Source organism: Somniosus microcephalus, unplaced genomic scaffold (assembly GCF_052327205.1).
Source record: "Somniosus microcephalus isolate GS21.2 unplaced genomic scaffold, FLI_Smic_1.0 scaffold10, whole genome shotgun sequence".
NCBI classification, from domain to species: Eukaryota; Metazoa; Chordata; class Chondrichthyes; order Squaliformes; family Somniosidae; genus Somniosus; species Somniosus microcephalus.
This window is the reverse complement of record NW_028225197.1, coordinates 1142739-1159969: the sequence shown is the minus strand read 5'-3', so window position 1 is coordinate 1159969 and position 17231 is coordinate 1142739. Positions and strand designations below refer to the sequence as shown.

General features: G+C 47.9%; 2 protein-coding genes across 2 annotated transcripts in view; one reads left to right on the top strand and one right to left on the bottom strand.

The window, feature by feature from the left end:
• Window positions 1-17231, bottom strand: part of LOC147083970 (uncharacterized) — a 55323-nt gene that overhangs the window by 33314 nt on the left and 4778 nt on the right. The gene's annotated exons all lie outside the window — the stretch shown is intronic.
• LOC147083971 (uncharacterized) lies at window positions 87-1233 on the top strand. Its single transcript, XM_085979999.1, has one exon. The coding sequence runs from the start codon at window positions 277-279 to the stop codon at window positions 1048-1050; it is 774 nt and encodes a 257-aa protein (XP_085836125.1). The 5' UTR covers window positions 87-276; the 3' UTR covers window positions 1051-1233.

Here is a 17231-nt window from a genome sequence, read left to right as displayed (position 1 = left end):
CTCCTTTTACAGGGTTTTAGAAGTGGAGCATTTACAGACAGGAAGCTCAAACCAAACATCACCTCAAGATCGGAGAGTTACGCGATTCCTCAGGACATGATTCAGTCGCTCCTCCAATCTGCTGGCACACCCGTGAGTTCACACTGGGGAGAGAACTTTTAAATGTTCTGAAAGAGTTTCAAAATCTACAAATACCTGAAGCGACACCAGTGGCCAAACACTGGGGGAAACCATGGCCCCGTGTGTGGGAAGGGATTCACTCAGTCATCCGCTCCGATGATACACCAGCAAGTTCACACGAGGGAGAGACCGTTACCCCACTCCTTGTGTGGGAAGGGATTAATTGCACCCTCCGTGCTGCTGAGACACCAGCTTGTCCACACCGATGAGAGACCGTTGACCTGCTCCGTATTTTTGAAGCGATTCTCTCATTCTGCCACCCTCCTGAGACACCAGCTTGTTCACAGTGATGAGAGACCGATTAAATGTTCTGACTGTGGGAAGAGATTTAAAAGGTCCCAGGATCTGAAGAGACACCAGCTGGAGAGAGCAGGAGAGATTCTGTTCACCTGCTCAATGTGTGGGAAGAGATTCACTCAGTCCTTGAATCTGCTGGCACACCAGCGAGTTCACACTGGGGAGAGGCCGGTAAAACATTCCGACTGTGGGAAATGCATTAGAAGGTCCCAGGAGCTGAAGGGTCACCAGCTGGAGACATTAGGAAAGAGACCGTTCACCTGCTGTGTGTGTGGGAAGGGATTCACTCAGCCATCAAGCCTGGTGAGACACCAGCGATATCACACCGGGGAGAGGCCGTTCACCTGCTCTGTCTGTGGGAAGGGACTCACTCAGTCATCCCACCTACTGACACACCAGCGAGTTCACACTGGGGAGAGGCCGTTCACCTGCTCTGTCTGTGGGAAGGGATTCACTCAGTCATCCCACCTGTTGAGACACCAGCGATATCACACTGATGAGAGACATAGAAACATAGAGATAGGAACAGGAGTAGGCCATTCGGCCCTTCGAGCCTGCTCCGCCATTCAATGAGATCATGGCTGATCTTCGTCTGAGATCATAGCTGATCTTACCAGTTCAGTACCCCGTCCCCGCCTTTTCTCCGTAACCCTTAATCCCCTTAGCCTTCAGAAATATATCCAATTCTCTCTTGAAAATATTTATTGAATTAGCCTTCACAGCCCTCTGTGGCAGGGAATTCCACAGGCTCACCACTCTTTGAGTGAAGAAATTCTTCCTCATCTCTGTTTTAAATGATTTGCCCGCTATTTTTAGACTGTGGCCCCTGGTTCTGTGCTCCCCGGCCATTGGAAACATTCTCTCTGAATTCAGCCTGTCCAGGCCTGCCATAATTTTATATGTTTCGATGAGATCCCCTCTCAATCTTCTAAACTCCAGTGAGTACAAGCCCAAACTATTTAATCTCTCTTCGTAGGTCATTCCCGCCATTCCAGGTATCAGCCTGGTGAATCGCCGTTGCACTCCCTCCATGGCAAGAACATCCTTCCGCAGATGGGGCGACCAAAACTGTACACAATACTCCAGATGCGGTCTCACCAGCACCTTGTACAGCTGTAGTAAGGTATCCCTATTCCTATACTCGAACCCCCTTGATATGAAGGCCAACATACCATTTGCCTTCTTGATCGCCTGTTGCACCTGCATGCTCTCCTTCAGTGACTGGTGCACAAGAACACCCAGGTCCCTCTGCACTTCCCCATCTCCCAATCTATTGCCATTTAGATAATAATCTACCCTCCTGTTTTTACCCCCAAAGTGGATAACCTCGCATTTATCCACATTATAGTGCATCTGCCACGTATCCGCCCATTCCCCCAACCTGTCCAAATCGCACTGTAGCCTCCTGACATCCTCATCAGAGCCCACCCCTCCTCCTAGTTTAGTGTCGTCAGCGAATTTGGAAATATTGCATCCAATTCCCTGATCCAGATCATTTATATATATTGTGAACAGCTGGGGTCCCAGGACAGATCCTTGCGGCACCCCGCTGGTCACTGCCTGCCACTCCGAAAATGAGCCGTTTATTCCAACTCTCTGTTTTCTATCCGCCAGCCAGTTCTCTATCCACGTTAATACTTTGCCCCCAATCCCATGAGCCTTAATTTTGCATGATAATCTTTTGTGTGGAACCTTATCGAAGGCTTTCTGGAAGTCAAGGTACACCACATCCACTGGCTCTCCCCCATCTATTTTACCAGTTACTTCCTCAAAAAATTCCAGCAGATTAGTCAAACACGATTTACCCTTTGTAAATCCATGTTGACTCTGTCCGATCCTTTCCCCATTTGTCAAGTGCTCCGCTATTTTATCCTTAATAATGGACTCTAGCATTTTGCCCACAACCGATGTAAGGCTTACTGGTCTATAATTCCCTGCTTTCTCTCTACCCCCCTTTTTAAATATTGGGGTAACATTAGCTACCCTCCAATCCACGGGTACTGTTCCACGGGTACTGACCATTTAAATGTTTCAACTGTGGGAAGAGCTTTAAAACCTCTGGGGATCTGAAGGGCCACCAGCGAGTTCACACCGATGAGAGACCATTTAAATGTTCCGACTGTGAGAAGAGCTTTAAAAGCTTCAGGGATCTGAAGCAACACCAGCGAGTTCACACTGATGAGAGACCGTTTACATGTTCTGTCTGTGGGAAGAGCTTTAAAAGCTCCGGGAATCTGAACGGACACCAGCGAGTTCACACCGGGGTGAGGCCATTCACCTGCTCCGTGTGTGGGAAGGGATTCACTCAGTCATCCCACCTGCTGGCACACCAGCGGGTTCACACTGATGAGACACCATTTAAATGCTCTGACTGTGGTAAGAGCTTTAAAAGCTCCGGGGAGCTGAAGAGACACCAGCGAGCTCACACTGTTCTATAGTGCAGGGCCCTGCAGACAGTTGGAGTGACAGAAACATGGAATTGATGAATGTTTTGAAATTCTTGTACTGCTGTTTAATCTTTAAGACTGCTGTGCTGATGATTCCCTTCGATTGACTGTTCATGGTGTGGAGATGCTGGAGTTGGACTGGGGTGGACAAATGCAAGAAGTCACACAACACCAGGTTATAGTCCAACAGCTTTATTTGAAATCACAAGCTTTCGGAGCGCTGCTCCTTCGTCAGGTGAAGTGGAGAGATGCATAAAACACAGATTATATAGTCAGAGAATAATGTCAGATGTTTACAGGTAATCTTTCTAACTGTCATTTATCACACCTCGGCAGAGAGATAATCACAGCAATCAAAGGTGTGAATGGTGTCCAAACAGGTCAGTCAGGAAAACATTACATCAAAGAACAATGAGGTGGGGTCACAAGGGGTCAAATGTTGCAGATGCTGGGGTCTGTATGAAAAACACAAAAACAGACAAAAAACTTTTTTTTGCTGGAAATCACAGCAGGTCCGGCCGCATCTGTGTGGAGAGAACAAGCCAATGACGACTCTAGTCTGGATGACCCTAAGTCAGGGAGCACTTCAGCAGTCAAGGACATTCAGCCTCCGATCTTCGGGTAAGCATTCTCCAAGGCGGCCTTCGAGACACACGACAACGCAAAATCGTCGAGCAGAAACTGATAGCCAAGTTCCGCACCCATGAGGACGGCCTCAACCGGGATCTTGGGGTCATGTCACGCTACATGTAACCCCACCTGACGTAGGGTCATCCAGACTCGAGTCATCATTGGCTTGTTCACTCCACACAGATGCGGCCGGACCTGCTGTGATTTCCAGCAAAAAAAATGTTTTTTGTCTTTTTTTGTTTTTCATACAGACCCCAGCATCTGCAACATTTGACCCCTTGTGACCCCACCTCATTGTTCTTTGATGTAATGTTTTCCTGACTGACCTGTTGGGACACCATTCACACCTTTGATTGCTGTGATTATCTCTCTGCCGAGGTGTGATAAATGGCAGTTAGAAAGATTACCTGTAAACATCTGACATTATTCTCTGACTATATAAGCTGTGTTTTTATGCATCTCTCCACTTCACCTGACGAAGGAGCAGCGCTCCAAAAGCTTGTGATTTCAAATAAAGCTGTTGGACTATAACCTGGTGTTGTGTGACTTCTTAAATTTGACTGTTCATGGTGTTCCATAGAATGTACAGCACAGAAACAGGCCATTCGGCCCAACTGGTTCATGCCAGTGTTTGTGCTCCACACCCACCCTACTTCAATTAACTCGATCAACACATCCTCCCATTCCTTTCTCCCTCATGTGGCTTCCCCATAAATCCATCTGTGCTGTTCACCTCAACCACTCCTTGTGGTAGCGAGTTCCCCATTCTCACCATTCTCTGGATAAAAAAGTTTCTCCTGAATTCCCTCCTGGATTTATTAGTGACTATTTTAAGTTTGTGGCCTCATAAATATGATGAAATTCTGTTAATCTGACCAGTATGTTGTTGTACTTTGTCTTTTTCTGATGAATTAAACATTACTGAGCCCTTGTACGCGTGTTATGGGATGACGTTTTTTTTAATGCGTTCATGGGATGTGGGCGTCGCTGGCAAGGCCAGCATTTATTGCCCATGCCTAATTGCCCTTGAGAAGGTGGTGGTGAGCCGCCTTCTTGAACCGCTGCTGTCCGTGGGGTGAAGGTACTCTCACAGTGCTGTCAGGGAGGGAGTTCCAGGACTTTGACCCAGCGCCGATGAAGGAATGGCAATATACTTCCAAGCTAGAATGGTGTTTGACTTGGAGTTGGTGGTCATAGAGTCATAGAGTTATACAGCACAGAAAGAGGCCCATCGTGTCTGCGCTGGCCATCAAGTCCTGTCTATTCTAATCCCATTTTCCAGCACTTGGTCCGTAGCCTTGTAAGCAATGGCGTTTCAAGTGCTCATCTAAATGCTTCTTGAATGTTATGAGGGTTCCTGCCTCTACCACCCTTTCAGGCAGTGAGTTCCAGATTCCAACCACCCTCTGGGTGAAAAGGTTTTTCCTCAAATCCCCTCTAAACCTCCTGCCCCTTATCTTGAAACTATGCCCCATGGTTATTGGCTCCTCTACTAAGGGGAAAAGTTCCTTTCTATCTACCCTATCTATGCCCCTCATAATTTTGTACACCTCAATCATGTCCCCCCTCAGCCTTCCCTGCTCTAGGATCCAGGAAGGATGTTTCTGATGGCCGGGGAGTCCAGAACCAGGGGTCGTAGTTTAAGGATAAGGGGTAAGCCATTTAGGACTGAAATGAGGAGGAATTTCTTCACCCAGAGAGTGGTGAACCTGTGGAATTCTCTGCCACAGAGGGTGGTGGAGGCCAGTTCATTAAATATATTCAAGAAAGAGTTGGATATATTTCTTGAGGCTAAAGGGATCAAGGGATATGGGGAGAAGGCAGGGACAGGGTACTGAATTTGGATGATCAGCCATGATCTCATTGAATGGTGGAGCAGGCTCGAGTGGCCGAATGGCCTACTGCTGCTCCTATCTTCTATGTTTCTAAGGAAAACAACCCCAGTCTGTCCAGTCTCTCCTCATAGCTGAAGCGCTCCAGCCCAGGTAACATCCTGGTGAATCTCCTCTGCACCCTCTCCAATGCAATCACATCCCTCCTATAGTGTGGCGACCAGAACTGCACAGTATTCCAGCTGTGGCCTAACTAACGTTTTGTACAGCTCCATCATAACCTCCCTGCTCTTATATTCTATGTCTCAGCTAATGAAGGCAAGTATCCCATATGCCTTTTTTAACCACCTTATCTCCCTGTCCTGCTGCCTTCAGGGATCTATGTATTCTATCAGGTGTTCCCATGCGCCTGCTGTCTTTGTCCTTCCAGGTAGAAGAGGTCGAGGCTTTGGGAGGTACTGCCGAAGAAGCCTTGGCGAGTTGCTGCAGTGCATCTTGTAGATGGTACACACTGCAGCCACGGTGTGCCGGTGGTGGAGGGAGTGAATGTTTAACGTGGTGGATGGGGTGCCAATCAAGCGGGCTGCTTTGTCCTGGATGGTGTCGAGCTTCTTGAGTGTTGTTGGAGCTGCACTCATCCAGGCAAGTGGAGAGTATTCCATCACACTCCTGACTTGTGCCTTGTAGATGGTGGAAAGTCTTTGGGGAGTCAGGAGGTGAGACACTCGCCACAGAATTCCCAGCCTCTGACCTGCTCTTGTTGCCACAGTATTTATGTGGCTGGTCCAGTTAAGTGTCTGGTCAATGGTGACCCCCAGGATGTTGATGGTGGGGAAGCTGGTGATGGTGATGCCGTTGAATGTCAAGGGGAGGTGGTTAGATGCTCGCTTGTCGGAGATAGTCATTGCCTGGCCCTTGTGTAGTGCAAATGTTACCTGCCACTTATCAGCCCAAGCCTGAATGTCGTCCAGGTCTTGTTGCATGCGGGCATGGACGGTTTCATTATCTGAGGAGCTGCGAATGGAACTGAATACTGTGCAGTCATCAGCGAACATTCCTACTTCTGACCTTATGATGGAGGGAAGGTCACTGATGAAGCAGTTGAAGATGGTTGGGCCGAGGACACTGCCCTGAGGAACTCCTGCAGCGATATCCTGGGGCTGTGATGATTGACCTCCAACCACCACAACCATCTTCCTTTGTGCTCGGTCTGACTCCAGCCAGTGGAGAGTTTCCCCCGATTGATTAGCATTGAGGTAATAGTGAGAGTAATAAGGGAAGTGAAAAAGGACATTAGAAATAAATGAGAGACAAGGAAAGAAAAACTAAAGATCAAAGTAAGAACGAGACAAACGAAGGAGGTGAGAAGAAAAGAATTTGAGGAGAAAGTGAGTGATAAGAAACATTGACATTTCAAAAATGAGACAGGAGAGGAAGTAAGTACGAAGAAAGAAAGATCTTGAATATGTACAGCACCTTTCACAATTTCAGGACATCTCCAAGCGCTGTGCAGCAATTGCAGGACTTCTGACATGTGGTCATGTAGGAATGTAATGTAGCAGCCAATTAGAGAGAGATGTGGAGAGGAAAGGCAAGAAGAGAAAGAGCAGGAAAGGAAAATAAACAGACAAAATCAGGGAGGTCGTTTTTTAAAAATTTGTTCATGGGATCTGGGCGTCACTGGTAATGCCAGCATTTATTGCCCATCCCTAATTGCCCTTGAGAAAGTGGTGGTGAGCCGCCTTCTTGAACCGCTGCAGTATGTGGGGTGAAGGTACTCCCACAGTGCTGTTCGGGAGGGAGTTCCAGGATTTTGACCCAGCGACGTTGAAGGATCGGCCAATATACTTCCAAGTCAGGATGGTGTGTAACATGGAGGGGACAGTGTAGAGTGAGCTTTACTCTGTATCTAACCCGTGCTGTACCTGCCCTGGGAGTGTTTGAAGGGACAGTGTAGAGCGAGCTTTACTCTGTATCTAACCCCGTGCTGTACCTGCCCTGGGAGCATTTGAAGGGACAGTGTAGCGGGAGCTTTACTCTGTATCTAACCCATGCTGTACCTGCCCTGGGAGCGTTTGATGGGACAGTGCAGAGGGAGCTTTACTCTGTATCTAACCCGTGCTGTACCTGCCCTGGGAGTGTTTGATGGGACAGTTTAGAGGGAGCTTTACTCTGTATCTAACCCGTGCTGTACCTGCCCTGGGAGTGTGTGATGGGACAGTGCAGAGGGAGCTTTACTCTGTATCTAACCCATGCTGTACCTGCCCTGGGAGTGTTTGATGGGACAGTGTAGAGGGAGCTTTACTCTGTATCTAGCCTGTGCTGTACAACATGCCTTATTACATTAATGGGCATATAATTGGCAAATGAATTTCAACACCGACGAATGTATTACATTTTGGTAAGAAAAAATTATTAGGTCACATATTACTTGGAAATAAGAATCTAAATAGGGTAGAAGGGCAAAGTGATTGTGGAGTAAAAGTACACAAATCACTGAAATTAGTGACGCAGGTTAATAAGGTCATAAAAAAAGCAAACCAAACACTAGGGTTTATTTCTCAAGGGATGGAATTGAAAAGCAGTGAAGTTATGCTAAACCTGTATCGAACCTTGGTTAGACCACACTTAGAGTACTGTCTACAGTTCTGGTCACCATATTATAAAAAGGATATAGAGGCACTGGAGAGGGTGCAGAGAAGATTTACAAGGATGATACCAGAAATGCGAGGTTATGCCTATATCAGGAAATAATAAATGGGGTAAGGGCACACTAACCACACATCATATATATCTATAGCGTAAGTAGACAGATTTTAAGCCAAACGATGGGACCGAAGGCTGCAATTCCTGTGCCATGCGGGAACTCCGGGACGTTTCACGTGTCCTGGTGAACTGCGTGTGCAGGTAGCGCCTCCCGTGGCTGGAACTCGAGCTCAGGGTCTCTGAGCTTGGGGAGCGGCTGGAGTCACTGCCGGGCAGACGGGAGGCTGAGAGTTTCCTGGAGCGCACGTTCCAGGAGGTGGTCACCCCGCAGCCACAGAGAGTTTGTGGGAATTGTAACTGGGTGGCCGCCCAGCAGGGTTTGAGGAGGCAAGGCAGTGCAGGAATCCCCCGGGAGTGCGGCGCTCTCAAACTGGATTTCAGTGCTGAATCCTGGTGAAGGTGACGACACCTCGGGGGGAGAGTGCAGTCTAGAGCGCATCCACTGCACTGTGGGGCAATGACTGCACTGGGGGACAAAGCAAAGTGTGGAAATCTAGTGGTCATAGGGGATTCGATAGTCAGGGGGGCTAGACAGGTGTTTCTCCAACCCTCGACGTGAGTCCCGCTCGGCGTGTTACTTCCCTGGTGCCGGGGTAAAGGACATCACTGAGAGGGTGCAGAACATTTTGAGGGGGGAAGTTGAACAGCCAGGAGTCGTGGTCCATGTGGGAACCATAGACATAGGAAGGGAAAGGGCTGAGGTCCTGCAGGCAGACTTTCAGGAACTCGTGAGGAAATCGGCAGATGCAATATAACATGGATAAATGCGAGGTTATCCACTTTGGTGTCAAAAACAGGAAGGCAGATTATTATCTGAATGGCAATAGATTGGGAGAAGGGGTAGTGCAACGAGACTTGGGTGTCCTTGTGCACCAGTCGCTGAAGGTAAGCATGCAGGTGCAGCAGGCGGTTAAGAAGGCAAATGGTATGTTGGCTTTCGTAGCGAGAGGATTCGAGTACAGGAACAAGGATGTCTTGCTGCAGTTGTACAGGGCCTTGGTGAGACCACACCTTGAGTATTGTGTGCAGTTTTGGTCGCCTTATCTGAGGAAGGATGTTCCCGATGGTCGGAGAGTCTAGAACCAGGGGTCACAGTCTAAGGGTCGGGGAGTCCAGAACCAGGGGTCACAGTCTAAGGATAAGGGGTAGGCCGTTTAGGACAGAAATGAGGAGGAACTTCTTCACCCAGAGAGTGGTGAACCTGTGAAATTCTCTACCACAGAAGGCAGTAGAGGCCAATTCATTAAATATATTCAAGAAGGGGTTGGATATATTTCTTAAGGCTAAAGGGATCAAGGGGTATGGGGAGAAAGCAGGGATCGGGTACTGAATTTGGATGATCAGCCATGATCGCACTGAATGGCGGAGCAGGCTCGAGAGGCCGAATGGCCGACTCCTGCTTCTATCTTCTATGTTTCTCTGTTTCTATGTTTCGAGGCTCCCTGCTCGGCTGTGGACTTCCAGCCGTCCCAACAATTCCAACTATTGCAGGGAACAGGCTCCACCTTGATACTATTCTAATCCACTAGTCATTGATTGTGGTTGGTAATGAAGAAGAAAGCTGCAGACTGCAGGAAGGTATCAATGGACTGGTCAGGTGGGCAGAACAGTGGCAAATGGAATTCAATCTGGAGAAGTGTGAGGTGATGCATTTAGAGAGGGCTAACAAGGCAAGGTAGGACACTGAGAAGTGCAGAAGATCAGAGGGACCTTGGAGTGCATGTCCACAGATCCCTGAAGGTAGCAGGACAGGTAGATAAGGTGGTTAAGAAGGCACACGGGATACTTGCCTTTATTAGCCGAGGCATAGAATATAAGAGCAGGGAGGTTATGCTTGAACTGTATAAAACACTAGTTAGGTCACAGCTGGAATACTGTGTGCAGTTCTGGTCACCACATTACAGGAAGGATGTGATTGCACTAGAGGGGGTGCAGAGGAGATTTACGAGGATGTTGCCTGGTCTGGGGAATTTTAGCTATAAGCAGAGATGGCTGAGGTTGTTTTCTTTGGAACGGAGGAGGCTGAGGAGAGACCTATTTGAGGTATATAAAATTATGAGGGGCCTAGATAGGGTGGTAGAGGCAGAGACCGTCATCACATTTAAAAAGTACTTGGATATGCACTTGAAGTGCCGTAACCTACAAGGCTGCGGACCAAGTGCTGGAAAGTGGGATTAGGGTGGATAGCTCTTTGTCGGCCGGCATGGACAAGATGGGCCGAATGGCCTCCTTCTGTGCTGTACATTTCTATGATTCTATGATTCATTGATCATCCCATTCCCAAGCTGACTCTGTGTTAACACCTCAGACGAGCCGTCCCACGTAGAGTGACTCCCTCCACCTGTTCTCCCGGTTACAGAACCAGTTTGTCTCTCTCAGGAATGCCCAAGCCTCTGTTGTCTGGGCACCAACTCACTCGTGACCTCACATGTTGCAACAAGTCTGCTGCCTGAGCAGTTTGCAGTGTTATTAGGTCTGTAGGTCGCTTAGCAACCACCTCCCTTATCTAGGCAAAGGGCTCGTCTCCTGACTTTGGGTGTTATCATTCCAAACTTCAGCATTCTCTGTCTTTTAGCTTCAATCTGTCTGTGTCCACCCAGTGACAACACTGAGCTCCTCCCTGCAGTAAACCACTGTTTGTATTCCTGTTTGTCCTGTTTGTATTCCACTGTGTACATGCCTGGACATGCCTCGGCTGACTCCTCCCACAGGTCCTAGTATAAAGGTGACTGCTCCCCAGCCCTTGTATCCTGGACCGGTCGACCACTCGAGGCAGACCTCCATTCTGTTGTTAATAAAAGCCTTTGGTTACTCTTCTAACTCTCAGTCTTTTATGAGTAATTGATAGCGCATCAATTTTATTAACAACATTTTTATAATGGAGAAGATCCTCACACCAGCATGCCTGGACTTAGATCATCGGGAGGCGGACTCATCCACCAAGTTTACTCACTGGCATCACTCCCTCCAACCACTGATACTCGCCCTCTTGCTGAGAAAGAAAGACTTGCATTTATATAGCGCCTTTCACAACCTCAAGATGTCCCAGAGCACTTTACAGCCAATGAAGAACCTCTGAAGTGTAGTCACTGTTGTAATGTAGGAAACGCGGCAGCCAATTGGCGCACAGCAAGCTCCCACAAACAGCAATGTGACAATGACCAGATAATCTATTTCAGTGATGTTGATTGAGGGATAAATATTGGCCCCAGGACACCGGGGAGAACTCCCCTGCTCTTCTTCAATGTAGTGCCATGGGATCTTTTACATCCACCTGAAAGAGCAGACGGGGGCCTCGGTTTAACATCTCATCTGAAAGACGGCACCTCTGACAGCGCAGCACTCCCTCAGTACTGGAGTGTCAGCCTAGATTTTTATGCTCAAGTCTCTGGACTGGGACTTGAACCCACGACCTTCTGACTCCGAGGTGAGAGTGCTGCCCACTGAGCTAAAGTGCCTAGAGCTAAGCCAGCTGGGATACTTGACATAGGATTACATCGGATATACAGCACAAAAACAGGCCATTCGGCCCAACCAGTCCATGCCGGTGTTTATGCTCCACTCGAGCCTCCTCCCGTCTTTCCTCATCTAAATCTATCAGCATAACCCTCGATTCCCTTCTCCCTCATATGCTTGTCTAGCCTCCCCTTAAATGCATCGATACTATTCGCTTCAACCACTCCCTGTGGCAGCGAGTTCCACATTCTCACCACTCTCTGGGTAAAGAAGTTTCTTCTGAATTCCCTATTGGATTTCTTGGTGACTATTCAATAGTAACTGTCAAAAGGGAATTGGATATATACTAAAAGCAGAAATTTGCAGGGCTGTGGGGAAAGAGCAGGGCAGTGGGACTAATTGCATCGCTCTTTCAGAGAGCTGGCACCAGCACGATGGGCCGAAAGGCATCCTACTGTGCTCTATGATTCTATAACATCAGCTTCTCTCTGCTCACTAGTACTGAGAGAACAGGGAAGAATCTTTAAATCCAGCCCAGTTATTGGGGGCTCTTAACATTAACAAGCCCCAGTTGCCTGAATTAACATGGTTCAGTCCTGGATGTGATTAAAGGCATCGGAAACAGTGGAATCGACCCACCGCAGTCACACTGTGGACACTCTGGTGTGTCAGCGGGTGGGATACACCAGGGAATCCCTTTCCACACACTGAGGTTGACTCTAATGATCGGGAGTCCCAGGGTTTCGGATACCAGATAATCAAGCTCACAAGAACACAAATTGTCTCTCCAGACTTTATTAAGAGCGCTGCATAACACAGGCCGGGTGATAATTCCCTCAATCTGGAGAATAGAAGTACAGTGGATTCACGCGCGATCTTCTCGAGTCTGTTCCAACTGACAATGGCTTAAGTGGCCTGTTCTTATACACAAGCTTGGTTACCGCTCAGGAAATGGGATTGTTTGGACCCGTCTGTTGACCGCCTCCTGAACTCCTGCTAATTCAGGGAATTCAGTCCATCTGTGACCAGACTATAACCACAAGCCCGTCTGGTTATCACACCTATACGGTCCGTGAGGTTATTATTCGATTCACACCCAGACGTTGTGCCTTTACTTGTCTGGCACTTCATCCCATAACACGGGTACAGGGGCTCAGTAATGTTTCATTCATCAGAAAAAGACAGACAAAGTACAACAACATACTGGTCAGCTTAACAGAATCTCATCATATTTATGTGGCTCTAAATATAAAAGTCACCAATAAATCCAGGAGGGAATTCAGGAGAAACTTTTTTACCCAGAGAGTGATGAGAATGGGGAACTCGCTACCACAAGGAGTAGTTGAGGCCAATGGTATAGATGTATTTAAGGAGAAGCCAGATAAACATAGGAGGATATGTCGGAGGAGGCTCGTGTGGAGCATAAACCCCGGCATAGACCAGTTGGGCCGAATGGCCTGTTTCTGTGATGTACATTCAATGTAATAACATGAACAGTCCACCGGCACACTTGAGGCCTTCCATGACCGGTGGGTACCGGAGGGACTGGCGTGCATCATCACCACCGAAAATAGAATTTTAATTTCATTTAAGTTTCCTTTAAACTTAACTCTGTAGTTTATAGTTACTAGGGTCTTTTCTGGTGTAGCAGGGACTGTAGGTAGACTATACAAGCGCCTTAGAGATATCTTTAATTGGTGATAGTGAATTAATTAAAATTAATTAAAGGGTAAGTCATGCCAGGAGAGCCCAGCCCCGTGTTATTCTCCTCTTGCTCTATGTGGGAATTCAGGGACACTGCCGGTGCCCCTGATGTCCACGTGTGCCAGAAATGCATCCAGCTGCAGCTACTAGCAGACCGCATTGAGGCGCTGGAGCTGCGGGTGGATGGGTTGTGGAGCATTCACGATGCCGAGAGGGACGTGGATAACACATTTAGTGAGTTGGTCACACCGCAGGTAAGGGCTGCACAGGAAGAAAGGAAATGGGTGACCACGAGGCGGAGTAATAGAAGCAGGCAGGTAGAGCAGGAGACCCGTGACCATTCCCCTCTCAAACAAGTATACCGCTTTGGATACTGTTGAGGGGGATGACTCACCAGGGGAAGGCAGCAGCAGCCAACTTCCTGGCACTGGGGGTGCTCCTGCTGCCCAGGAAGGGGGGAAAAAGAGTGGGAGAGCAATAGTGGTAGGGGATTCTATAGTAAGGGGAACAGATAGGCGTTTCTGTGGCCGTAGACGTGAATCCAGGATGGTTTGTTGCCTCCCTGGTGCCAGGGTCAAGGATGTCACTGAGCGGCTGCAGGGCATTCTGGAGGGGGAGGGCGAACAGCCAGAGGTCGTGGTCCACATAGGTAAAAAGAGGGATGAGGTCCTGCAGCAAGAATTTAGGGAGCTAGGTAGAAGATTAAAGAGCAGGACCTCAAAGGTTGTAATCTCTGGATTACTCCCGGTGCCACGTGCTAGTGAGTATAGAAATAGGAAGATAGAACAGATGAATGCGTGGCTAAAGGGATGTGCAGGGGGGAGGGCTTTAGTTTCCTGGATCACTGGGTCTGCTTCTGGGAAAGGTGGGACTTGTACAAGTCGGACGGTTTACACCTGAACCAGAGGGGGACCAATATCCTTGCGGGGAGGTTTGTTAGCACTGCTGGGGGGGGGTTTAAACTAACTTGGCAGGGGGATGGGGTACAGAGTGGAGCTATAGTAGGGGGTGATTTACAGCCAAATACAGAGGAAAAAACAAGTCAGCTGGGAAGGCAGAGCAAATATGTGAAGGCAAAAGGGAATATGGCAAGGCTGGAAGGCATTTATTTTAATGCAAGGAGTCTTGCAAATAAGGTGGATGAACTGAAGTTGTTGTTGAACACATGGGAGTACGACATTGTTGCTATCACGGAGACATGGTTGAGGGAGGGTCAGGACTGGCAGCTCAATATTCCGGGGTATAGAATCTTCAGGCGAGACAGAGGGGGGTGTAAAAGGGGAGGGGGTGTTGCAATATTAATTAAGGAGTCAATTACTGCTGTAAGGAGGGATGATATATTAGCGGGTTCCTCTAATGAGGCCATATGGGTAGAACTTAAAAACAAAAAGGGGGCAAGCACTTTGCTGGGAGTGTACTATAGGCCCCCAAACAGTCAGGGGGAGATAGAGGAACAGATATGTAGGCAAATCTCAGAGAAGTGCGAAAATAATAGAGTAATAATAGTGGGGGATTTCAACTTCCCCAATATTAATTGGGATAGTCAGAGTGTGAAAGGCTTAGAGGGTGCAGAATTCTTAAAGTGCATCCAGGAGAGCTTTTTGAGCCAACATGTAGAAAGTCCTACAAGAGAGGGGGCGGTACTGGACCTAATTCTAGGGAATGTAGCCGGGCAAGTGGTGGAAGTGTCTGTAGGAGAGCATTTTGGCGACAGTGACCATAATTCGGTGAGATTTAAGGTGGTCATGGAAAAAGACAAAGATGGCCTGGAAATAAGGGTTCTAAATTGGGGGAAGGCCGATTTTAATATGATAAGGCAGGATCTGGCCAAAGTGGACTGGGAGCAGCTACTTATGGGAAAATCCACATCAAAACAGTGGGAGACTTTCAGAAGGGAAATAGAGAGAGTAGAACGCCAACATGTTCCTGTAAAGGTCAAGGGTGGGACCAACAAGCAAAGGGAACCTTGGATGACAAGGGATATACAAAAATGCATTAGGGAAAAAAGGGGGGCTTTTGGCAGTTACAAAAGACTAAAGACGGAGGAAGCCCTAGAGGAGTATAAAAAGTGCAGGGGCATACTTAAAAAAGAAATTAGGAGGGCGAGGAGGGGCCATGAAATAACACTGGCGAGCAAAATAAAGGAAAATCCTAATATGTTTTATAAGTATATTAAGGGAAAGAGGATAACCAGGGAAAGGGTAGGGCCCATTAGGGACCAAAGTGGCAATCTGTGTGTAGAGCCAGATGATGTAGGCGGGGTTTTAAATGAATTTTTTGCATCTGTGTTCACTATGGAGAAAGACGATGTAGACATAGAAATCAGGCAAGGGGACTGTGACATACTTGAACATATTAGCATCGAGAGGGAGGAGGTACTAGCGGTTTTAGCAGGCCAAAAAGTGGATAAATCCCCAGGCCTGGACGAGATGTATCCCAGGCTGCTGTATGAGGCAAAGGAGGAGATTGCAGGGGCTCTGACACAAATTTTCAGAACCTCTCTGGCCACAGGGGATGTACCAGAGGACTGGAGAACAGCTAACGTAGTACCATTATACAAGAAGGGTAGCAGGGATAAACCAGGGAATTACAGGCCAGTGAGCCCAACATCTGTGGTAGGGAAATTATTGGAAAAAATTCTGAGGGACAAAATTAGTCTCCACTTGGAGAGGCAAGGATTAATCGGGGATAGTCAGCATGGCTTTGTCATGGGTAAATCATGCCTGACGAATCTGATTGAATTTTTCGAGGGGGTGACTAGGTGTGTGGATGAGGGAAATGCTGTGGATGTGGTTTACATGGACTTCAGCAAAGCTTTTGACAAAGTCCCGCATAGGAGACTGGTCAAGAAGGTAAGAGCCCATGGGATCCAGGGTGCCTTGGCGCGTTGGATCCTTAAATGGCTGAGTGGCAGGAGGCAGAGGGTGATGGTCGAAGGTTGCCTTTGTGACTGGAAGCCTGTGTCCAGTGGGGTACCTCAGGGATCGGTGCTGGGTCCCTTGCTGTTTGTGATCTACATAAATGATTTGGATGAGAATGTAAAAGGTATGATCAGTAAGTTCGCGGATGCCACGAAAATTGGTGGGGTGGTAAATTGCGAGGAGGAAAGCCTCATGCTACAGGACGATATAAACGGGTTGGTCAGATGGGCGGAAAAGTGGCAAATGGAATTTAACCCTGAAAAGTGCGAGGTGATGCATTTTGGACGGACAAATAAGGCAAGGGAATACACAATGAGTGGTAGGACCCTAGGAAGTACAGAGGGTCAGAGGGACCTTGGTGTACATGTACATAGATCTCTGAAGGCAGCGGAACAGGTAGATAAGGTGGTTAAAAAGGCATATGGGATACTTGCCTTCATTAGCAGAGGCATAGAATATAAGAGCAGGGAGGTTATGATGGAGCTGTACAAAATGCTGGTGAGGCCACAGCTGGAGTACTGTGTGCAGTTCTGGTCGCCTCACTATAGGAAGGATGTGATTGCTTTGGAGAGGGTGCAGAGAAGATTCACCAGGATGTTACCTGGGATGGAGCGCCTCAGCTATGAAGAAAGACTAAACAGGCTGGGGTTGTTTTCCTTGGAGCAAAGAAGGCTGAGGGGGGACCTGATTGAGGTGTACAAAATGATGAGGGGCATAGATAGGGTAGATAAAGAGGAACTTTTCCCCTTAGTAGGGGGGTCAATAACAAGGGGGCATAGATTCAAGGTAAGGGGCAGGAGATTTAGAGGGGATTTGAGGAGGAACTTTTTCACCCAGAGGATGGTTGGAATCTGGAACTCACTGCCTGAAAGGGTGGTAGAGGCAGGAACCCTCACAACATTCAAGAAGCATTTGGATGAGCACTTGAAATGCCATAGCATACAAGGCTATGGACCAAATGCTGGAAAATGGGATTAGACTGGACAGGGATTGATGGT

What these genes read in the sequence shown, in the direction of transcription:
- LOC147083971 (XM_085979999.1), top strand. Translation starts at nt 277, where the DNA reads ATGATACACCAGCAAGTTCACACGAGGGAGAGACCGTTACCCCACTCC.